Source organism: Budorcas taxicolor, chromosome 1, assembly GCF_023091745.1.
Source record: "Budorcas taxicolor isolate Tak-1 chromosome 1, Takin1.1, whole genome shotgun sequence".
Lineage (NCBI taxonomy): Eukaryota > Metazoa > Chordata > Mammalia > Artiodactyla > Bovidae > Budorcas > Budorcas taxicolor.
In genome coordinates, this window is record NC_068910.1 from 49595127 (window position 1) to 49619815 (window position 24689).

A 24689-nucleotide genomic window follows, 5' to 3' on the forward strand; every position below is an offset into this window, starting at 1 on the left:
AGATCAGAGCTCTCCCAACAACCTGGAAACATGGGGATACAGGTGGCGGTAGTGGTAAGGAACCCGCCTGCCAATACAGGAGACGTAAGAGACGCGGGTTCAGTCCCTGGTTGGGGAAGATCCCCTGGAGAAGAGCATGGCAATCCACGCCTGTGTTCTTGTCTGGACAATTCTATGGACAGAGGAGCCCAACGGGCTACAGTCCATGGGGTCACAAAGAGTCGGACACTATTTAAGTGACTGAGCGTGCACGCACATGTCTCTATTACCAACAGAACTGCACGTGTCTTGGTGATTTCTTACGTGCACCTTACAAAGGATGTCAACCAGTGAAGACCAGAACCCTTTGGGGTTTTGTCTCTCTTACGGTGAGGCCAGGAGACAGAACTCTGACCAGATTCTGGTCACACAAAAGCAGAAGTGGACCGGGGGTTTCCTGAGTCAGAACCTTCCTTTAAGCGTGGCTCCAGACACAGGGGTAATGCAAAGACATCCTTTGAAAGTCTGGGGTCATGTCCTTTCCCGCTGTAATAATGGAGAAGTCAGAGGGACAAGAATTTCTCATTTCTTTTGACAAAAGCAGAATAAGACATCTAAAGGGAGTAATGGTCTATTTCAAAATCAGCAAGATGATGACGTGGGTAAAGCTGGAAGATGGTGAAACAAGAGGGCACAATGAAGGATGGATGCCACCACAATTCAAGGAGAGGACGAGGAGAGCCTGGAGGGAAATGAACAGCGGCTCTGTAGCTGGGAGGGGAGATAGCTGGCCCTTGGCCCCCTCCTCAGGAAGCCCCGCTGTGTCAGAATGAGGACACTCGAGCTGATCTGCTGGTCTGTGCTGCAACCCACATCATCACATCCTCGGGAAGTTTCCCTTTCATGCCACCACTCTCAAATCTGCTCCCCCAAACCTGCCCACAACTCAGGCAGAGATGGGCAGCCATGACAGCTATCATGCAAACCAGGAGGGTTCTGAGCAGGAGAAAGGGCACAATTATGGACGGCTGGTTACTCCAGGACGACCGGCATCAGCTGGGTGTGTCCTGGACGCAGGCAGCGGAGGTGGGGACACAGGGAGCAGAGGGGAGGCACAGTGACCGCTGAACCTGAAGACACTCTAAAAACGGGGTGACAGGGGAGGGGGTTCAAGGCCCACAACTCACTTTAAAGAGTCCTTAAAAGACAGTAGTTATCTAAGATGAGAGATGTGCTAACAAACCTCAGCGTGATCATCATTTCACAATATATATGTGTATCAAGTCATGCTGTACACCTTTAAAGTGTTATACATCAGTCACATTCAATAAACCTGGGGCGGGGTGTGGGGGGAGAAGGAATCCTTAATTTCATGCTTTCAAGCCCAGCGTACTGGAAGGGGAGGAAAGGGAGGGAGGGTTTTCCACAGGAAAACTCACCCACTGATTTTTTTGGAGAAAGAACTAAAACGTTAGGCTACATTTACCCCTACTTGCTCTTTGGAACTCTTTTTCTCAGAAATGGCATGGGGGTTATGTCTTTTCTAACTTTAGAGGTGCTTGGAAATCCTTTTTTTTTTGCAGAATCACTCACAGACTTTTTCCAGTGTTGTTGCTTTGGGGTTTTGGAAATGTTAAAATAACACAGGCCAGCATAGTTCCCGGGGGAAGGCAGCGCTGCTCTCAGGGAAAAGCTCACAGAACCGGGTCGGGTGATGTACGTTTTATTGAAAAGGTTATGACAGTTATATACTAAGAATACACATGAAGGCTGTTAAAACTGCAAACATTAAAAAAAGCTCTACTTGTGAGTGGGACTTTTGGAACTCAGAATATGATTCCCCAGCAGAACAATGTGCGACGGTGCCAGGCTGGCAGGAGGCAGGTGAGACACAGCGGGACCGGAACTGGGGCGTGTGGCCCACCCAGGAAGGAAACAGTCATCTTCCACGCGCCCCCTCCCGACTTTTCTTAGGGTAATGATAGGAATGTCAAAAGGTGATTCTACCTACCTCCTCAAATCTCCCTCCCAAGTCCCAGGTATTCTGTGCTTCTTCCCGGAGCTCACTAAGGCCTCCACCAAGACAAGCCGCCAAATCTCCCCCTTCACTCCCTGCCTGAACTTGCCTCCTCTTAGTGCAGCCAGTCTCACCAAACAATCCTGCCAGCCGAAGCCAGGCTAAGGTGTGCACCACTGATAAGCCCATGAGAAATGGTACTTGTTGATCAAAGGAATCTCTACCTGGCTTAATTTCAGAACATGGTACAATATAATGGAAACTTACAGGAAGTGGGGAGAGAATTAGCAAGAGGGTAAGGATAACAAGATGACACAGGCAGATAAACCTTGCCAGGACTAATTTCAGGGCAGCCTTCCCCAGCTATTTCTATTTCAAAGTCCTAAAAGGAACCGGGTGATCTTTGTTTGGTTTTTGTGGGGCAACGGTCCCTATGGCAATGAGGGCAGAGGGCTCAGGATGTGAGAAGGAGGGGCAGCTTTGGGTTGATGAGATAAGGGAGAGGGAGAACCATTTGTGTGCAGGCCTCGTCTGAAGATAATCGGCCATATATCTGTACTCAACAATGCGTGATCTTTCTGGAGTTGGGAGAAAGGCAGACAGAGAGGGACAGAGAGGCAGAGAGATAAAGGCAGAGAGAAACAGGGCACACAGTCCTCCTGAGGAGTATCTGAACCATAGACAACCTTTAAGACTTCTGTGCTATAATTTGGTCATGTACAAACTCATCTTACTACCTGTCTCTACAACACACATGAATCCAGGATTCTGCAGGTCACACACGATGCTGAGAAGGTCAAGGCTCCAACATGCAGTAGAACCAACATGTAAATGCAGGGCACAGACAGGCCTTTAAGCCAACTTTCTACATAAGAACTGATTCCCACATGATGATACCTCACGAACAAACAAAAAGACACTAATACCAAGGATCTCACCTTTTTACCTGAAGCTTGAAAAATCTTAATTAAGGTGCCTGATCTTCGGTCAGCTCTAAAAATATAAACCTATGGAAGGAAAAAGAATCTAGGTAAGATGTGTCCAATGACCAGATATTTATCAGCATTCTCTTGGGGGTCCTATTTAAAGGCCTGAACAGACACACAAGTTTGCCTACACTAGCTGATGACAAGTTACTTTACCCTTTACAAAGAAAGTGTCCTTTAATCCTGAGGCAGAAATCACCCCCATGCCTCCTGAACCACATCATTTACGGAGGCTGTGCCTAGTAAGACCCGAGGAGCTTCCAAATTGCTACCAAAAAATCAACTCCTGGGAGAAATATTTCTTCCTTGATACATTTCCTTCACTCCAGTTAGTTAGGGCCTTAGCAGGTGTCACAATAAAGTCAGCCCTTGGTGTCAGTAAATGGGGCCCAGAACCCCTGGGATAGCAAAATCCATAGATGCTCAAGCCTTGTATATAAAACAGCATAGTGTTTGCATATAACCTATGTAGTCATCTCTACAGTACCTAGAATATCTAATACAATATAAATACTATGTAAATAGTTGCAAATACAATGTATAAATACATTTGTACAGCAAAATCAAGTTTCGCTTTTCGGAAATTCCTAGTTTTTTTTTTCCTATTTTCATTCACGGTTGGTTGAAACCACAGGTGTGGAAACACAGATACGGAGGGCCGACTGTGTGAGCCAGAGGGGTAGATGCGAGTATTTTAGACAAAGCAGTTTTCCAAAGTGGTTCCATAGAACATTAGTTTCAGGATAGCTGCTTGGATAAATATGAGTTTGGTTTGGGAAATGACAGAATTAAACAAATTCCTTTACTGGAGGCTTTAGCATCGACATGTACATCGATGAATCTCCACCACAGCGAGGACTATTTGCACAGAACTTCCTAAATGACATGAGTATGTAAGTTCTTTTCCAAGTGGCATCTTAAAGGAAGAACAAATGTCCCATAAGAATCGGTGCTGGGGAGCCTCCCGTGGGGTAAGGAATCGCCATCTTACTGCAAACGCTTTCTTGCCCTGACACCAGAAATGATGACCGCCAAGATCCTGGAGGCCAGAGATCCATCCTGGGGTCCTTGGGAAGCAAGTGTGTACCCGTTCCCGTGCCTGGGAATATGGAACGACCACCAGCTTTGCTAACTATGACCGGTTTCCCCAGTGCCTCTCATGTGCTCTGGCTGAAAGCAGCAGTTTCATGCTTGCCTTTGTTAACTAGATCCACGATGCCCTCTGTCTGGTTCTATCAGTTTTAAGTACCACTCTCATCCTAAGACTTGACAGGGACTACACAGCTATCTCAACCATCTGAAGAAAAGACAATACAATTAGATCAAGTTTTCTTGACTGGTGATTTAAAACCAACCGGTGATTTAAAATCAATTGGTGATTAAAAAAAAAATAAAACAAAACACGCTGTTGTCACCACCAAGGCATCCGTATCGCTGTGAACTGGGAGGCAGGCACGTATGCCAATGCTACAGAGATGCCTGGTCACACACAGCTCCTCCTAGAAGAGATTATCTATATGGGGACAGCTCTTGGCTCTGTCCCTCCATCATGTAGAGGAATTCATATGGCTCAGAAAGACTTACGCCTTGCTTGAAGTTGTAAGAGTTCATTTGTCCACCTCCCCTGTACTCAGGCCCTGGATTTTTATCTGACTTCGTTTGCAGGGAAAATGACATCTGTGTCAACAGGAAGGGAGGCACATGCTCCAGAAACACGAGTGGCAACTTCTAACTCCTGCCGAGGAGGATCCGGGAAAATAACCCTCATGAACACCCAGCAGTCACGCCTCATCTGCTGATCAGACTGACATCCTAGCTGAAGGCTCCAGTTAACAGTGGTCTCAGTCCATCTGGGCCTCTCCAGAATCCACTTTTCCAAGTCCATGGAGATACAACCAGATTCTATCATGGGTCCACCCCTACGGATAAGACTAAAGACCATTCCTCTGTTCAGTCTTACCTACAGGAAAACTACAGAGCTCTTTAAAATGCAGATTCCTGATTCATCTAGACTGACTCAACTGGATTTCCTTTAGCCTGGAGCTAAAGATCCAGTGAGCACAGTTCTCCATATCCCAGGCCCCACAGATGCCATGATTCCCAAAGGGATTCTGACGGCCCTATATACATGGAGTCTTTTCTACACTCTGGACAGACAATTTAGGGAAACAGGCCCATATATTCCCACTCTACCTTCTGGGCTGAACCAATCTTGTTCTAAAACACTGGAGAAAAACAAAAAATATGGGAAATCTAGGCCTAAAAATAAAGAAATCCCCAGAGATATTTGGGACTAAACTTGGCTCCATTAAGGCAAATTTTGAAAGGGTTTGGGAAAGGGGAGGATTTGGGGTTGGGCAGCACTAGATACCATTTCTTTGGTGGATGCCATGATGCCAGGGGACAACCTTAATCATTTCTCAAATAATACAGAGTCAGTCGTGTAAAACATTCTCAGATGATAACATGTCGAAGACAGAGAGGTCTGGAAGCAGTGTTCACACTCTGAAGAAGCCGTCAAATTAAATTCTCAAAAGAGGCCGAGTGAAGACAGGTGATTCAATATGTCACCATTATCCAGCAGCATGTCCACATCAACGTGAGCTGATACATCTCTAAAAAGAGGCAGTGCGCTTCCCCTGCTGGCCCCATGCTAGTTCACACACTCTGCTCCTCACCTTCCCGATGCCTTCATCCTGCGGGGCCCCTCCTACCACATCAGTGGAGGACACGTGAGAAAAGTGGCCGGCAGTAACTGCGTAGCCTGCAAAGGACAGAAACCAAGGATGAGCTTGAGAAAGAAGAAAAAGACCCATCAGAAGACAGTGCCTCTCAAGCATCCTTTACCTGGACAATTACGATCCAGTTATTCTCGGAACGTAAACTGCACATGTGCTCAGTCGCAAAGTCGTGTCTGACTCTCTGTGACCCCACGGACTGTAGCCCACCAGGTTCCTCTGTCCACGAGATTCTCCAGGCTAGAATACTGGACTGGGTGGCCTTTCTCCTCCAGGGGGTCTTCCTGACCCAGGGATCAAATCTGAGTCTCCTGTGTCTCCTGTACTGGCAGGCAGATTCTTTACCACTGAGCCGGGAAGCCCCAGGAACAAATGGCAGCTGTCAGCCTTCTCACTGCGGAATGGCTCATCTCACAAAAAAGACAAGGACCCAGGGCAGGAAAGAGTGTTCTCTGAGTGTCCTCTTTTGAACAGGTGCTATGCTAAACATTCTACATCTGTTTTTTGTTGTTGTTGCTCCTTTCTAAAATATAATTCTCATACAGTAAATTACACACATCTGACGTGTAGAATTTAACAAGTGTGGACACGTGGACACAACCATGCAGTCACCACCCAGAGTGACTATAACCAAAGAATCCCTCTGTCCTTCTCCCAATCACTACCCGCTACAGGTCACCCCATTCTGATTTCCATCACCATGCATTACTATGCCTGTTCTAAACATCACTCAGTATAACATCTGGGGACTGCCCTGGTGGGCTGCTGGCTGAGACTCCACGTTCCCAATGCAGGGGGCCCAGGCTCAAACCCTGGTCAGGGAACTAGATCCCACATGCCGCAACCAAGATTCGCATGACACAACGAAGAGTTTGCATGATACAACTAAGACCAAGCACAGCCAAATAAATAAAAATAATTACTTTTTAAAACCCATAACATCTGTGAGGTTTAGCACATGCTGCTGAGTGTAGTGGCAGTTTCTTTTTACGGTTAAGTAGGTTCACTTTTATGACTATGTCATAATGTCTTTATCCTCCTAAAGCTGGGCACTTGGGTTCCTTCCTGTTATTTCAACTTTATTGTGAATAAAACTGTTGTGAAATTCTTACACAGGTCTTCAGATGCCACTGATATGGGCACGGGGACTAAACATGGGTAAGCAATGTGTCCAAGGTTACTCAGCAAGATTCAGATCCAATCTGTGTGTCTCCCAAGCTCCTGTCGTGAGCCATTACACACATCCCTTCCTAAGAAGACGGAGAAAAAAGCTTACAGTTGGCTAGAAGGATAGCTGCGCAAAGAATCTGGAGGCAAAAGGAATCTAGAAGTAAAGGCAAAAGTTGTCTGAGCTTGGCCTCAGCATCTCCTGTTTTCTGAGCCCTGTCGCAGCAGAAACCCTGTACAGGTTGCCATGTATATTCTCCAGACCTTTTCCTCAGCCGCAAATCCTAGTGCTATGATCATAAGATGCTTGCATTTTGTGTAATGTCATACTATGATCAATTCTTACTCACCAGGTGACTGATTTCTCTCAGACTGGAGGTTCATATCCCCTAACAGCATGATCAGTGCCCGCAGAGCTTCACGTGACCCTGTGTGCATGAGCTTCTAAAGCATGAGGGCCTCTGATGGGCACACAGGGAAGAGCCACAGGCCCTAAGGCTCAGAGGGGCTAACCCTGACCCTAAAGCCATGTTCAAACTGGGCTCTTTTCCGTCTTCTCGTTATTCTCTGATATAATAAACATGTGCTGCCCCAGGCACTATACCAAGACCTGTAAATGTCAGCCAACTCCCCTCCTCAAGGAGCTCCCAGTCCCAGGGAGAGGTCACACCACCAGACTGTGCTGTCTGCTGAGCACCTAGATTCTAGGCTCAGAAAGTACAGGCTTAACCCCCACTCTACTACTGATGAACCATGGGACCTTGGCAGATTAAATGACTTCTTCACCTCGGCCTCTTTACCTATAAATAACGGCTGCCTCATAAGATTGTTCCAGGAATTAAAATAAATAATATGCAGAGCCTGACATGACATGGAGTAAGTCTTCAATAAATGAGAGCACTAAGGAGCTGGGAGCACAGAACAATCAACGTCTCAAAGACTGTGAGTAAAGGTCTCAGAGCCTGTGTTACTGGCTAAAAAACCTGTAGTTAGAAGGGGAAAAGGCAAGTCAGCGAGTTCCTCCTGCCAACTCACAAGTGAATCTCTATACAAAAGGCAGTCAGGGGCTCCCCCAGATTTCAATTAAGTGTAATAAGTGAAAGAATGTTGTTTTCTCATCATTAGGTCTTGCTAAATTTAGCTTCATTTTCAGCCCAGAATTGCAGCATTTAGGGCCTGAATTAAAGAAAACAAGCATGTCAAATTGTCTTACACACAAGCAAAGACAGCTCCTCTCTGTTCTCTAATAAGCACGGGCTTGTCCCGGGTCATTCTGGCCTGGTGGCTGCTCACGTAAGTTGTGTATATTTTCTTTCCAGAGGATTAAAAGGGTTGAGAAACAAGAAAAGTTTTTCTGAGCCTTTAATTAAACTTTAGGATCGGGGTGCCATCCGTCATGCTCATGTCTGGTTCTTATTATTGCTATCTGCAACCAGTCTTGTGACCAGGAAGCAGAGACCTCATCCACAGGAAAGTCCTAGAAAACCAGAATTCTCTTGCATTCATCTTGCATCTAATCATCTGAACCCAAGTATTGGCTACAATAAGAAAAGAAAATGTTTGCTTCTTTGGAGGTTCAACTGTCAGCTTTTTAATGAAATCACACAGTTTGAATTCAGTCCCCTGTCTTGTTCTCTTTTCTGCCTTCTGTGTGTGTGGCTCAGTGTTGAGGTATCCTGGTTAAAAGTGCAAAAACTAGAACAACAGATGCAAAAGCCCAGGAACTCTGCTTCCCACCAGGAAAGCGGCCACTGGCAAGCTTGGTGACAGTCTCTCCCACTTCCCCTTTCCTACCTGTCGTCCCCCTGAGCTACTCACCCAGGTAGGTGTATCTCCTGTTCATGATCACTTCATCATTCAGTTTGAAATAGGTGTTGTCCGTGAGGTTCAGCACTTTGACTGTCCCAGACCAATAAAATGAGCCTGGGGCGCCCATCACCACCAGCTCCTACGAAAGAGAAACCCAAAGGTGAAAAGGGAAGGAAACTGAAGAGGGGATAGAGCAGTGTGGTGAGATCCACAATCACAACAAGGAACTCGTAATACACTAAAGATGCCCCACGAGAACTTTCTTTATGAGCAACACAAAAAACTCACATTTATGTTATTGACAACTGCTAAGATATGGAAGCAAACTAAATGTCTATCAACAGATGAATGGGTAAAGAAGACGTGGTACATACAGACAATGGAATATTACTCAGTCATAAAAAGGACAAAATTTTGCCATTTCCTGCAACAGAGGCCATTATGCTAAGTGAGATAAGTCTGACAGAGAAAGACATCATTAAGTCTTTCCTTCCCCTATAGGAAATCCTTTCTCTTTTATTATACTTTCTAAGAGTTGACTCATTGGAAAAGACTTTGATGCAGGGAGGGATTGTGGGCAGGAGGAGAAGGGGACGACACAGGATGAGATGGCTGGATGGCATCACTGACTCGATGGACATGAATCTGAGTGAGCTCCGGGAGTTGGTGATGGACAAGGAGGCCTGGCGTGCTGCGATTCATGGGGTCGCAAAGAGTTGGACACGACTGAGCGACTGAACTGAACTGAAAGTATCTATACTGTAATAAGAAATAATAATTATTTTTCAAACCAAATCATTGACTTTTCATTCAACAATATTTATTAAGCATCTTTTACTAGGTATGAAAGCTTATACCAGGTCCAAATATCGTTCAAGTCCCTTTCTACAACATTCCCTGGGTAAGACAACATGGAAATGTACAAAATACTTTAGAAAACACTCTGTCCTAAAGGGTTACAATGAAGACAGGTAGAGGCCTTCCAGGCTCATGGAGATGCCAGACGCTGCACAGGTCACACCTCTCGTGGCTGACACGCAGCCACCCACCCCTGGCCTCTAGAGTCCCCACACTGTTATACTTCAGAAACATCATTCCTGGCTGGCCCTTCCCTGCAGAGCTGAAGCTGCTGGTTTCCAATGAGTTCTCAGAGGCTAGATCCTGCCGGAAGAGGTCTGAGTTTCTGATGGCAATTCATAAAGTGACACTGAATTAATTCCAAGAGTAAATGTCTGAAAAAAGCCACAGCCATCTAAATGGAAGAGCAGAGAGAGGAGGACAGAGAAGGCAGAAAGAAGAGCACGTGTGTGGCAGCAGCAGGACAATGCTTTAAGCAACACATGTTTCGTGGGCAATTTGGGTAACAGCTTTAACAAAGCAGCATGTGAGCATCACTGGAAAGAAAGCCACTAGACTCCAGCATGAATGGTCTGCTCTTGATAATTCAGGAAGGTGTTGACTAAGAATGACCATTGAGAAGCACTTCATTTTAAGGTTCTAAGATCTTATCCAGGCTTCCCCGGTGGCTCAGATGGTAAAGAATCTGCCTGCAATCCGAGAGACCTGGGTTTGATCCCTGGGTCAGGAAGATCCCCTGGAGAAGGGAATGGCAACCCATTCCAGTATTTTTGCCTGGGAAATCCCATGGACAGAGGAGCCTGGAGGGCTATTGTCCATGAGGTCACAAAGAGTCAGACACAACTGAGTGACTAACACTTTCACACTTTCACTTTCTGGGGTATCTCACTGTTTTATAAAAATATATCACTTTCTGCACTTAGGATACATCTCTAGGAAAACACAGGCAGTGCATGCACTCATTCATCCATTCTCCTTTTACTTATCTGTTCTCTGTAAGGGACTGTCCAAGTACTAGCAGGGGCATGAGAAAGACAAATGATCATCAGAGCAGACAGACCTTCTCCTTGGCCTTGAGCTCAGGAAGAAATCTGTAATCAGTGCCCAAACACTGGGCGCACAGAAGGTCATAATGAGCAGTATCCCCAGGGCCAACTGTACACACAGTGTAGAACTTTCTCCACCGGCAGTCTTTCCTGGACCAAAGCTCTGAGCATCAACAGAGATCTGAAAGGCTCTTCGGGACACCAGGCAATGGAGGTGCTGCTTTCTGATAATTCAGATCAATCCAGGGTGAAAGTTAAGAAATGTACATTGAACGTATCACTGCTTCCCCTCTCTCAAACATTATAAAGAGGATAAGACAAAGCCATCTCTCTCCTCAAAAACATTTAAATGAAAAGCATTTGTGGTTTTTTCCCCCTTTCCTCTTAGTGTTCAAGAGGAAATTCCCCTGCAGTTCAAATTATTAATAGATAAACTGAGGCCCAGCCTGAGACCCTCAGAGCTGGGGGTAGGAAAACAGTGTCTCCGTGGGACTCCCTCCTATTTGGCTTTTTCCATCCGCTGTGGGTGCAGCCTGGGCCCTTTTGCCACTGTCCACAAGTGCCAGGAAAATGTGATCAATGCTTGGCTCCTCACCACCCAGGAAATAGCCAACACAAATGTAACACACAGAAGTATGAGCTCCTCATAAAGTCCAAGGTCACCCCTGCTGAAATCCCATCAATAATCAGCGTGGGCCTTTCCACAAAGGGCAGAACCTCCCAGGTACCTGGAGCTACCCAAGATTTACTGCTGCTAAGTCGCTTCAGTCATGTCTGACTCTGTGCGACCCCATAGATGGCAGCCCACCAGGCTGCCCCGTCCCTGGGATTCTCCAGGCAAGAACACTGGAGTGGGTTGCCATTGCCTTCTCCAATGCATGAAAGTGAAAAGTGAAAGTGAAATTGCTCAGTCATGTCCGACTCTTAGCGACCCCATGGACTGCAGCCTACCAGGCTCCTCTGTCCATGGGATTTTCCAGGCAAGAGTACTGCAGTGTGGTTCCATTGCCCAAGATTTAAGCTGCCAGGCATTTCTCAGTGCCCTGCAGACTGGCACAGGCAGGGAGGCAAAAGAGTCCTCAGGACCTGTGACAAAAATCTATGCCCAACTAATTTCCACCCAAATGTCCCCAGGTTCTCATGGTGGTGTCCCAACGCTGGTGGGGCTGGGCTGTCTTCTCACACTGCTTAGAAGTATCTATCTCTGTTATCCTAGGCTGCAAAAATAAACATGTCCCCGGAAAGTTCTCTTCTTGTCCTTAATGCTGGGCTAAAATTCATGTGGTGTCCACAGCTCAAACAGCTTTGATAACCAGGGTCACTGATCTTCAAGACAAGCAGTCGCCTTGGGCCCAAGAAGTTTGGGACAACAGGGCAATGACTGGAAGGCCCGGAAGCACATCCAGCTTGGGAGGCAGATGCCCACCCTGTGCAGGGAAGGCGCAGCTCCGAGAAGGCAAACCCAAGTGACAAGGTCAGCGGGAGGGCAGGAGAGGGGTGCAGAGCTGCCTGACCCCTTCAACTGCATTTCCTGCTCGGCCTCCAACAGCTGAAGTTCCAGAAACAACAGAGTCCGCGAGTTCAAAGACCTCCTGTTTAGGGAGTGCAAAAGCCTGGGAACTGAACCAAAGGCCAAGGGCCCCTGTGGCTGGAGATGGCGTGGCCAGGTCAGGACTGAGCCTTCCAGACCCTGCCCCCCTGCAGCGCTCCACACACCAGCGCCACCGCTCGCCAACCACGCTTCCCTTGGGCTCTGGAGCCCAGGGCCTGGGGTCCCAACAGGTCCTCTGGTTCCTCTGGGAACCCGGAGCTGGCACAGCCCCCTGCTTACCCTCTGTACCCCTGAACTTCCACTTCACCCCCCAGCCCCAGTGTCCTCGTCCTTCTTGACTCTTCCAGCTGAAGATACCCCCTCCCTGGGACTCCTCCTCCCCTCTAGCTCCCCACCACCATCTCTGATGAATTCTCATTTCTGCAATGACTTGACTTTCTCCTCCCACTGTCTAAAGGAGGTATTCTACACACATACACACACACACCCAGAGCCCCCCAACCCCAGACCCATGCTAAGCACACCTGTGTGCTGTGCTTAGTCATTCAATTGTGTCGGAGTCTTTGTCACTCCATGGACTGCAGCCCACCAGGTTCCTCTGTCTGTGGAATTCTCCAGGCAAGAATCCTGGAGTGGGTTGCCATGCCCTCCTCCAGGGGGTCATCCCAATCCAGGGATCAAACCCAGGTCTCCTGCACTGCAGGAAGATTCTTTACCCTATGAGCCACCAGGGAAGCATAGCTAGTCCCCTCAGAAACATACTAGGATCGGTCAAATTGAGGCTACATTCTAAAAACATTCATGTGACCATCCCATCCCATTACCTCACATGGCACATGTCTAAGGCAGACCCCATGGTTTGCCTCTTTCAGTGGATTCTTTCTTGGGCAGCCCCCCTTCCACTGGTACCACCATTCCCCAGAACCCTGGCATAAAACCTCCTTCCTCCACGGCACAGTCCTCTGCTTGCCCAGCCCGCGGACACTGCCTTCACATTCTCTGACTTCTGTCATCCTTTTGATTCCTGAAGCACCCCCCTCCCCAAGCTGCCCTGTCATTTTGTGGCAGGACCACATCACAGCCTTCGACCTGGCCTCCCTCCAGGCTCCCCCACTTCCAGACTCCTGGGCACAAGAGCAGCCCAAATAGCCTTTCGTACAGCACGGCCACTGCTGCATCTGTCACCTGCTTGCAAACTCACAGCGTTCTCACTAGATCTCATTGGAGGAACAAGAGCCACAGAATTTGCACCATCTAAATGCTCACTGAGATGGAAGACGGTGACCTTGGCCTACAGCAGGACGGTATTTCAAACCAACGAGGATAAAGAAACTGTTTAACAAACCAGTCTCAGAACAACCAACCACACACTTAGGAAAACAATGTTCATTTCCCTCATATATTTGCAAACATAAATCCAAGATGGATTAAAGATATATTTTTTAATCTGTAAAAGTGACATAACAAAATACAGATGACCATTTCACACTCTTAAGATGGGGATGACCTTCCTAACGGAGAGGTCTAGAATCCAGAAAGAAAAAGATTGTTAGATCTGACCAAAGATGAATGTTCACTGTCTGTAAAGGAACCATGTGTGTGCTAAGTCTCTTCAGCTGGGTCCGACCCTTTGTGACCCCATGGACTGTAGCCCTCCAGGCTCCTCTGTCCATGGGATTCTCCAGGCAAGAGTACTGGAGTGGGTTGCCTTGCCCTCCTCCAAGGGATCTTCCCAATCCAGGGATCAAACCCTCATCTCTAACATCTCCTGTGTTGGCAGGCAGGTTCTTTACCACTAGCATTATCTGGGAAGCTGTGGTATGTATTTTACTACAAAAAAAAAAAAAAAAAAGCATGGATACAAGGAGACAAATTCAGGCCAGTGTATCTCCAGGCAATGACCATGGATGGCTCTTCTGAAGGGTGATGACAGTGGTGATCAAAGTTGTCACGTCTGGGATGTACTCTGGAGGTTAAAACAACGAGACTGTGTATGATTAGAAGTGAAGTAAAAAGTACATTTTTTTGGCCTGAGCAGCTAGCTGGATGATGGGGCCACTTACAGAGCCTGTTATGGAACTTTTCCCGTGGCAGACCACCATAAAAATGAGGAGCTGATGTGAAGAGTAAATGGACAGAGGGTGAGAATCACATGAGAAAATAGTCCCTAAACAGGGGCCACCAGTCAAAGGTCATGGTCCGACAGAACAGATCATAAGAACTCAAATTCATGGTCCTTCAGAAACTGGGAAAGGGGATGGTTGGGGCTGTGCAGAAAAACTGAGTCTCTCTGCTAAGGAGAAGGATTGCTAGGAGGTGATGTCTGGATGCTTAATGTAGCCTCACACCTGCTGGCAAGAAGACAAACTTACCTGGGCGTTGTCTCTCTCCCACCCCCTTGAATCAATTCCTCCAGAGGTTTCAGAGTCAAACTGAGTCCCAGAGAAACTGTCCAAATGGGAGTGCAAATGGGCCAGCTCACCCTCTCTGCCCCGTGGCCTCCGGCCAGCAGGTGCCCCAACCAGTATCAACATCCTTCCCTGGATGTGAGGACCAGAATTCACACAGAGGTGGGACCAGGGGGCGCGGGAGGATCAGAAGACCCACCTCAAAGGGCCCCCGAAACCCCCATTAGCCAAGAAATGAACACCCATGAGAGAAGAGTGGCCCAAACAGCGATACCCACCTCGGTGAAGAAGCCTGCTATCCCGGCCTGGCAGGAGCCATGCTCCTCTCCGTACTTCTTCTTGTACTCTAGAGGGGGCAGGGAGGGAGGGAAGCAGACCACAGCCTCGTCAGTGTGTGCCAGGCATGTGCAATGCGGCCCCGCGTGCGGCCATGGGCAGGGCCTAGGGACACCGTGCAGACTGGGGCGCAGGAGGAAAGTCTCAGGAATCCACCAGACCTCAAAACTCCAGGCTCTGGGGCCATCAGGTAGCGAGGCTGCCAAGTGCCCCAATGGACTTCCTTTGCATGTGGGAAAGGAGGAGCGGCAGCCACCGTAATTACGTGGGAGGCTGGCGACAATTACTTCATTCAGCCCAGAAAGGACGGGGGGCCCCAGGAGGAAGGAAGAGCTGAAAACATGACCCAGAAACGGAATGTTGTGGCCATCGCAGTGTGGAGTCCCCTGGGAGACAACAAAGCCTCCTCAAAGACACTACTTCCAGCTGGAGGCAACGTGCCTTCCAGCGCCCTCAGAGCCCAGGCGCCGCAGGAAGAGTGTAATCTGCTGGATCGGCCCCAGCACACAGTGACACCATCACTCTGAACTCCTCGTGTGGAAGGGACAGGGGAGATCTCTCCAGGCCAGAAGAAAACACATGAACCGGTTCTCCTCCTCCGCCATTTCCTCAACTCCCAATACTCCAAGCCAACAAACGGGAACTCTGTTGCTACTGTTCCATATTTCCCTTGGCATTTTAAGTTTAGCAGGTTCTGGGCACTGTATCAGCTGTGCTCATATATCATTTCAGCAATCCCTCATCCCTGGGAACTCGTAGGGCCATTTGTAAGCAAGTGAAAGCCCCAGAGGCTCAGAGAGGTTAAGTGACTCCTCCGAGGTCACACAGCTAGTAAATGGCAAAGCCAGATTCTACCCAAGTTAAGCAGACTGGGAAATTCACATTCTTTCACCTCTGCGACTGATCAAAGCTTTTGCAAAGTGAGTGGTTACCTGAAACCCAGAGGTGACTAGTCATTTGAAATAATGACAGGGGTAAAGACATGGAAATGGAATGATGTCCAGCTTAAGTGATTAATTACCTGTGAAACTGACTTGGCTGGACATAGACTCAGGGCGGCCCCTGGGCACCTTCAGGTCTAAGCTACCCAGTAAAACAACCCAGTGACCCCCCTACCCATGTCACTCCCCACCTCCCCCGGCTCCTGACAAGTCTCTGCTTCCATTAAAAGCAATATAGTTCATTCTGAAACACAAAGCAAATAATACAAAGGAACAATGAGGCTGTGATTGCAACACAGTGCCACTTCCTGCGGCCCAGAGTGCGTCCTGGAAGAGAAGCGGGGGAAGGGCTCAGGGGAAATACAGAGTAATTCAGTTTCTAACAACACTCACCGCAGAGCCTGGTAACATTTTCCACTAAGTGGCCATTAACCAACTGCTAAATTACAACAGAATGTCAATGGAGTTACTCCTCTTCTAGGCGAGGGCTAAATCAGTTCCTTCTGCCTTGTCCTGTTTTTACGAAGAGAACTCACAGCCCTGATAGAAAGCAACCCAGTGACGATGGAACGCAACTTCTCAGCAACATCTTGCGCCCAGGGCCGGGAGCAAGGCTTAATGCAAAGTAATAAACAGATCCTGCATCAAACTGTATGATGGCAAGAAATCACAGAAATTAATAATAAATCTTATATCAAATAGCACAATGGCAAGAAGGATCAGAATGCCCCAACCAGAACAAACAGTCACGTTAAATGTGGAAGGTCTGGCAAAAAGCACATCCACCCACCGACTCTAGGGTTAAACACCCAATCGTAAGTCTTGGACAAATGAACGTACAAAGGAAATTCCCATGAGCTGAAGGAAACTCCGATGCAGGACACAGGAGTTCAGCCTCATAAATTTATAGTAATTATGTGGGAATCTTTCATGCTTTAAAGAAAGCAGTCTCAAGGTCTCTTTTGTGACAGGGGCTCCAAAAACAGACAGAAAAACTTGTCTTTCTCTACATCCCCAAACTCCACTGGTGAGCTCTGAGCCAGGAGCAGGCCCCAGGGTTCCCGAGGTAGATCACAGCCATTCTGGGATCTGGGAGGGTCCCAACCTCATCCCAGACCAAAGGCCAGCAGGGGAAGCCCTTTGACCAGCACCCTTGCCTCAGCCAGTATCTTGGCATCATTCAGAGGCCAGCCTGGCTCCCTGAGCTGGGACAGCCTCTTCCAAGGTCTGTGGACCAGAGACACACAGGCAGCAGGCACCATCACACAGGCTCCAATGGTCTTAAAACCCCAGGGTCTATAGCTGCCTCCTCGGGGTGCTCTGGAGCAAGGAATCAACCACATGGGGCTCCTGACTGGTACCCAAGACTCCTGATGAGAGGACAGGCCATGTTCTGACTGTCCAGAAATGTCTGTACTCTGGTTAACCCCTTCAACCTGGAACAGGATCCAGTCCTATGCTTCCACACTCCCGGCCCCCACCCTACTGCACCACACTCTTCAGCGAGCAATTGTGACAACTCCAGTCTAGCAAGGCTCCACTGGGATGTGTATCTGACATTTCACATTCCACAGCTTTCCAGAACCTTCCAGAACCCCTCCTCAAGCTTCTCTGCCCAGGTGACCTTGAAGGTAAAGTGATCCCCTCTCTCCATTTCCAAATGTATTCATCACATAGTTTATTCAACACCAAGACAACTTCACTGATCTCAGTCCCTCCAATACCAGCCCTGTACAAGGTATGGTGTGTGTAAGTGAGGCTTTGCCAAGGAAAGGGTGGACGCTGTTGTCTGTGCCGACACCAGGCCCTGAGCAGAGAAGCAAAGGACCCAGCACATTCCTCCAGATGCTGAGCACCTCGTCTCTCCAATCTGCTCACCTTGGGCCTCTGTGCCCTCTGACCTCCCAGCCCTGCCCTCTCCTGACCTCCACCCCAGCCTTGCTTGAAGAGGAACTGTGTCCTGGGTGCCAGGAACCCTGCTTCTCCAGTGGGTGCCATCACTGACCCAGAGCCCTGAGGATGATGGTGGGGATGACTGGAGCAGGTCAAGGATTCACAGCATGGATTTTTCTGGGCTTTCCAAACCTAGGTTGCTTGATTCTACCTTGGGCAATACCATCTCTCTCTCAGGCTGCAGGAGGAACTGGAAAGAATACTCAGAACCGGTTCTTCAATCTCTGCCTAATACCTTGGCATGATCCTCCATGGACAGTCCCCAAAGATCTGAGAACACAGATGGGATGGCCACGCCCAGCACTCCTGCAACAAAGTGCTCTTCTTCTAAAAGTCAAACTCTTGTGAAGAAGTGACCTGAGCAGCCTTTACACAACACTTCAAAGTTATTCCTGACCAAATACACCTTAAGACTAAGTACCATTGTGCAAGCACAGCCACTCAAACCCCAAGGCAAGTTGTGTGCCTGGCCTGCCCCTTTTCAGTAAAAATCAAACATCCACATTGTGCTGGCCTACCAGGTATTCAAAAATCCCGATTCAGCGAAAAGCGATCTAAGAAAGTAACTGTGAAGTGAGCAAGACCACACAACAGCCAAACGAGCACCTCAGGGCGCAGCGGTGGCCCTCAGGGCCTGGGCTTGGGTTATGGGGGCCTTCCCAGGAGGCACCGAGTCTGGGGCCACAGCATGATCCAGCTGTTTCCACTCTTTTGAGTGTTATTTCCATGAGTTAAGGATACCACTGTTACTTTAACCTGATTCCTTCTGCAAGAAAAAAAGAAAAAAAATATATATATATATAATAAGATATGACATCCGGTCCCATCACTGCATGGCAAAGAGATGGGGAAACAATGGAAACAGTGACAGACTTTATTTTCTTGGGCTCCAAAACCACTGCAGATGGTGACTGCAGCCATGATATTAAAAGATGCTTGCTCCTCGGAAGAAAAGCTATGACAAACCTAGAGAGAATATTAAAAAGCAGAGAGATTACTTTACTGACAAAGGTCCATACAGTCAAAGCTATGGTTTCGCCAGTAGTCATGTATGGATGTGAGAGTTGGACCATAAAGAAAGCTGAGCACCAAAGAACTGATGCTTTTCAACTGTGGTGCTGGAGAAGACTCCTGAGAGTCCCTTGGACAGCAAGGAAATCAAACCAGTCAATCCTAAAGGAAAATCAGTCCTGAATACTCACTGGAAGGACTGATGCTGATGCTAAAGCTGAAGCTCCAATACTTTGGCCACCTGATATGAAGAGCTGACTCATTAGAAAGGACCCTCATGCTGGAAAAGATTGAAGGCAGGAAGAAAAGGGGACAAGAGAGGATGAGGTGGTTGGATGGATCACTGACTCAGTGGACATGAGTTTGAGCAAGCTCTGGGAGTTGGTGATGGACAGGGAAGCCTGGCATGCTGCAGTCCATGGGGTTGCAAGGAGTCAGACATGACTGAGCAACTGAACTGAACTGGTAATATATATAAATATATACAAATACACAATACATAAAAAACATATATAATACATAAATATATATTTTTATATCTTGTTTATATAATACATAAATATATATTTTAATATTTTTATATCTTGTTTATATAATACATTAAAATATTACATATATTATATACATTTATATGTATATACAAAGGGCAGGTTGAAGTTTCTCTCTAAACCAGTTCTAAAACATAGGCCTTTCTTAAAAAAAAATTATGTGTATATATATATATATATATATACACACACATATGTAGGGAAATCTATCACACCTATACGTTAGAAAGCTTGCTTTTGCTTGTTGACACCTGAGAAGCAGGAGAGCCTCTATGAGAAGGGGTGGGTGTGGAGACAAGGGGCTGCCCCACCACAACACAGCCAGGTCACACACCCTTGTTCGTGGACAGGTCCAGGAAGCACAGGGTGGAGGGCTGGGTGAGGACTGCCAGGCTCCTGCGTTCCCAGGAAGGACTGCCCCTGCACACACAAAAGGCAGGGGGCCACTCAGTCTCCAAATGCCCTCAGGACGGGCCGGGCAGACAGGACCACAAACTGGCAGTTTCCTTCCTCTCTGCTGTAGAACAAAACGTGTGTCCACCTCAAAGCAGCAAGAGAGAACTGGGCTTGGCGGGATAGCAGCGCACAGATGCTGTAACAAACCTGACTGTTAAACATGGGGGAACTCAATCAGGGAAGCAAGGCATGGTGGCCTAGGGATCCCTCGGAGGAGCTGGGAACAGACTGGAAAGCTCTTTCTGATGTGGGTCGGTCTGAATTACATGGCCTGCGTCACACACTTTGCTTCACTAAGATGTATGGCTCCTCCAGCCTAAAAATGGTAGTATTTTCCCTTGGTTGAGCTGCTGGTTTCACTAAACCCTGTCTAAACAGCAGGCAATTGGAAAGGAAAAAATACTGGTTTCCAAATGTTCAAAACCCGCAACTTGATGCATGGAGCTTACACTAATGAATTTAATTCATTCAAGAATTAGCCTGGGTGGGGTCGCTTCCTGCACTCTTCCCAAAACACTGGTGGGATATAACCAATCCATTGAAGGATCAAGATGTACTATACAGTGTAACATACATTCTTCCTACTGAACTCTTCCTTTTATCCATTCAAGAAAGTTTTATCTTTCAGTTCAGTTCAGTCGCTCAACATGTCCGACTCTTTGCGACCCCATGAATCGCAGCATGCCAGGCCTCCCTATCCATCACCAACTCCCGGAGCTCACTCACACTCACATCCATTGAGTCAGTGATGCCATCCAGCCATCTCATCCTGTGTCGTCCCCTTCTCCTCCTGCCACCAATCCCTCCCAGCATCAGAGTCTTTTCCAATGAGTCAACTCTTCGCATGAGGTGTCCAAAGTACTGGAGCTTCAGCTTTAGCACCATTCCTTCCAAAGAAATCCCAGGGTTGATCTCCTTCAGAATGGACTGGTTGGATCTCCTTGCAGTCCAAGGGACTCTCAAGAGTCTTCTCCAACACCACAGTTCAAAAGCATCAATTCTTCGGCGCTCAGCCTTCTTCACAGTCCAACTCTCACATCCATACATGACCACAGGAAAAACCATAGCCTTGACTAGACGGACCTTAGTCAGCAAAGTAATGTCTCTGCTTTTGAATATGCTATCTAGGTTGGTCATAACTTTTCTTCCAAGGAGTAAGCGTCTTTTAATTTCATGGCTGCAATCACCATCTGCAGTGATTTTAGAGCCCCAAAAAATAAAGTCTGACACTGTTTCTACTGTTTCCCCATCTATTTCCCATGAAGTGATGGGACCAGATGCCATGATCTTCGTTTTCTGAATGTTGAGCTTTAAGCCAACTTTTTCACTCTCCTCTTTCACTTTCATCGAGAGGCTTTTTAGCTCCTCTTCACTTTGCCATAAGGGTGGTGTCATCTGCATATCTGAGGTTATTGATATTTCTCCTGGCAATCTTGATTCCAGCTTGTGTTTCTTCCAGTCCAGCGTTTCTCATGATGTACTCTGCATATAAGTTAAATAAACAGGGTGACAATATACAGCCTTGACGTACTCCTTTTCCTATTTGGAACCAGTCTGTTGTTCCATGTCCGGTTCTAACTGTTGCTTCCTGACCTGCATACAGGTTTCTCAAGAGGCAGGTCAGGGGGTCTGGTATTCCCATCTCTCTCAGAATTTTCCACAGTTTATTGTGATCCACACAGTCAAGGCTTTGGCATAATCAATAAAGCAGAAATAGATGTTTTTCTGGAACTCTCTTGCTTTTTCCATGATCCAGCGGATGTTGGCAATTTGATCTCTGGTTCCTCTGCCTTTTCCAAAACCAGCTTGAACATCAGAGAGTTCACGGTTCATGTATTGCTGAAGCCTGGCTTGGAGAATTTTGAGCATGACTTAAATAGCGTGTGAGATGAGTGCAATTGTGCGGTAGTTTGAGCATTCTTTGGCATTGCCTTTCTTTGGGATTGGAATGAAAACTGACCTTTTCCAGTCCTGTGGCCACTGCTGAGGTTTCCAAATTTGCTGGCATATTGAGTGCAACACTTTCACAGCATCATCTTTCAGGATTTGAAATAGCTCAGCTGGAATTCCATCACCTCCACTAGCTTTGTTTGTAGTGATGCTTTCTAAGGCCCACTTGACTTCACATTCCAGGATGTCTGGCTCTAGAGGAGTGATCACACCATCATGATTATCTGGGTCATGAAGATCTTTTTTGTACAGTTCTTCTGTGTATTCTTGCCACCTCTTCTTAATATCTTCTGCTTCTGTTAGGTCCAGACCATTTCTGTCCTTTATCGAGCCCATCTTTGCATGAAATGTTCCCTTGGTATCTCTAATTTTCTTGAAGAGATCTCTAGTCTTTCCCATTCTGTTCTTTTCCTCTATTTCTTTGCATTGATCGCTGAAGAAGGCTTTCTTATCTCTTCTTGCTATTCTCTGGAACTCTGCATTCAGATGCTTATATCTTTCCTTTTCTCCTTTGCTTTTCGCCTCTCTTCTTTTCACAGCTATTTGTAAGGCCTCCCCAGACAGCCATTTTGCTTTTTTGCATTTCTTTTCCATGGGGATGGTCTTGATCCCTGTCTCCTGTACAATGTCACGAACCTCATTCCATAGTTCATCAGGCACTCTATCTATCAGATCTAGGCCCTTAAATCTATTTCTCACTTCCACTGTATAATCATAAGGGATTTGATTTAGGTCATACCTGAATGGTCTAGCGGTTTTCCCTGCTTTCTTCAATTTCAGTCTGAATTTGGTAATAAGGAGTTCATGATCTGAGCCACAGTCAGCTCCTGGTCTTGTTTTTGTTGACTGTATAGAGCTTCTCCATCTTTGGCTGCAAAGACTATAATCAATCTGATTTCAGTGTTGACCATCTGGTGATGTCCATGTGTAGAGTCTTCTCTTGTGTTGTTGGAAGAGGGTGTTTGCTATGACCAGTGCATTTTCTTGGCAAAACTCTATCAGTCTTTGCCCTGCTTCATTCCACATTCCAAGGCCAAATTTGCCTGTTACTCCAGGTGTTTCTTGACTTCCTACTTTTGCATTTCAGTCCCCTATAATGAAAAGGACATCTTTTTTGGGTGTTAGTTCTAAAAGGTCTTGTAGGTCTTCATAAAACCATTCAACTTCAGCTTCTTCAGCATTACTGGTTGGGGCATAGACTTGAATTACTGTGATATTGAATGGTTTGCCTTGGAAACGAACAGAGATCATTCTGTCATTTTTGAGATTGCATCCAAGTACTGCATTTCGGACTCTTTTGTTGACCATGATGGCTACTCCATTTCTTCTAAGGGATTCCTGCCCACAGTAGTAGATATAATGATCATCTGAGTTAAATTCACCCATTCCAGTCCATTTTAGTTCGCTGATTCCTAGAATGTCAATGTTCACTCTTGCCATCTCTTGTTTGACCAGTTCCAATTTGCCTTGATTCATGGACCTGACATTCCAGGTTCCTATGCAATATTGCTCTTACAGCATCGGATCTTGCTATCAGCAGTCACATCCACAACTGGGCATTGTTTTTGTTTTGGCTTCATCCCTTCATTCTTTCTGGAGTTATTTCTCCACTGACCTCCAGTAGCATATTGGGCACCTACTGACCTGGGGAGTTCCTCTTTCAGTATCCTATTATTTTGCCTTTTCATACTGTTCATGGGGTTCTCAAGGCAAGAATACTGAAGTGGTTTGCCATTCCCTTCTCCAGTGGACCACATTCTGTCAGTCTTTTTAACATATCAGTTTAAAAGCTATCTTTCCATAGTTTCTTAGCCAAGCCATGAAATAAAATACCAGATTTAAAAAACTGCTTTCCACTCTTCATGTCTAAATTTTTGCTCAATTTCTGAGTGAATACTAACCAAATGATAATAAAACAATTTGATTATACAAATGAACTTATACACAAAACAGAAATGGGGCTTCCCAGCGGCTCAGTGGGTAAAGAATCCACCTGCAATGAAGGAGATGCAGGAGACACAGGTTTGATTCCTGCGTGGGGAAGATCCCCTGGAGGACAAAAATGCAACCCACCCCAGTATTCTTGCTTGAAAAATGCCATGGTCAGAGAAGCCTAGCAGGCTACATACACACAGAGAAGCCTAGCAGGACCCATACAGTCCATAGGGTCGCAGAGAGTTGGGCAGGACTAAGACATCACCAGATGGTCAATACTGAAATCAGATTGATTATATTCTTTGCAGCCAAAGATGGAGAAACTCTATACAGTCAACAAAAACAAGACCAGGAGCTGACTGTGGCTCAGATCATGAACTCCTTATTGCCAAATTCAGACTGAAATTGAAGAAAGTAGGGAAAACCATTAGGACATTCAGGTATGACCTAAATCAAACCCCTTACAATTATACAGTGAAAGTGACACATAGATTCAAGGCATTACATCTGATAGACAGGGTGCCTGAAAAACTACAGACAGAGGTTCATGGTATTCTAGGAAGCAGTAATCAAGACCAAGAAAAAGAAATGCAAAAAGGCAAAATGTTTGTCTGAGGAGGCCTTATAAATAGCTGTGAAAAGAAGAGAATCGAAAGGCAAAGGAGAAAAGGAAAGATATATCCATCTAAATGCAGAGTTCCAAAGAATAGAAAGGAGAGATAAGAAAGCTTTCCTCAGTGATTAGTGCAAAGAAATAAGAGGAAAACAATGGAATGGGAAAGACTAGAGATCTGTCCAAGAAAAATAGAGATAACAAGGGAATATTTCATGCAAAGATGAGCACAACAAAGGACGGAACTGGTATGGACCTAACAGAAGCAGAAGATATTAAGAAGAGGTAGCAAGAATACACAGAAGAACTGTACAAAAAAGATCTTCATGACCCAGATAATCATGATGGTGTGATCACTCACCTAAAGCCAGACATCCTGGAATGTG

General features: G+C 46.6%; 1 protein-coding gene across 1 annotated transcript in view; it reads right to left on the reverse strand.

The window, feature by feature from the left end:
• Positions 1-24689, reverse strand: part of ITGA9 (integrin subunit alpha 9) — a 367242-nt gene that overhangs the window by 301947 nt on the left and 40606 nt on the right. The window contains exons 5-8 of the mRNA XM_052639038.1: positions 14839-14906; positions 8706-8835; positions 5661-5746; positions 2935-3003 (exon numbers count right to left, since the gene is read on the reverse strand). Coding sequence (XP_052494998.1) covers positions 2935-3003; positions 5661-5746; positions 8706-8835; positions 14839-14906 — 353 coding nt within the window. The remainder of the gene's footprint in view (positions 1-2934; positions 3004-5660; positions 5747-8705; positions 8836-14838; positions 14907-24689) is intronic.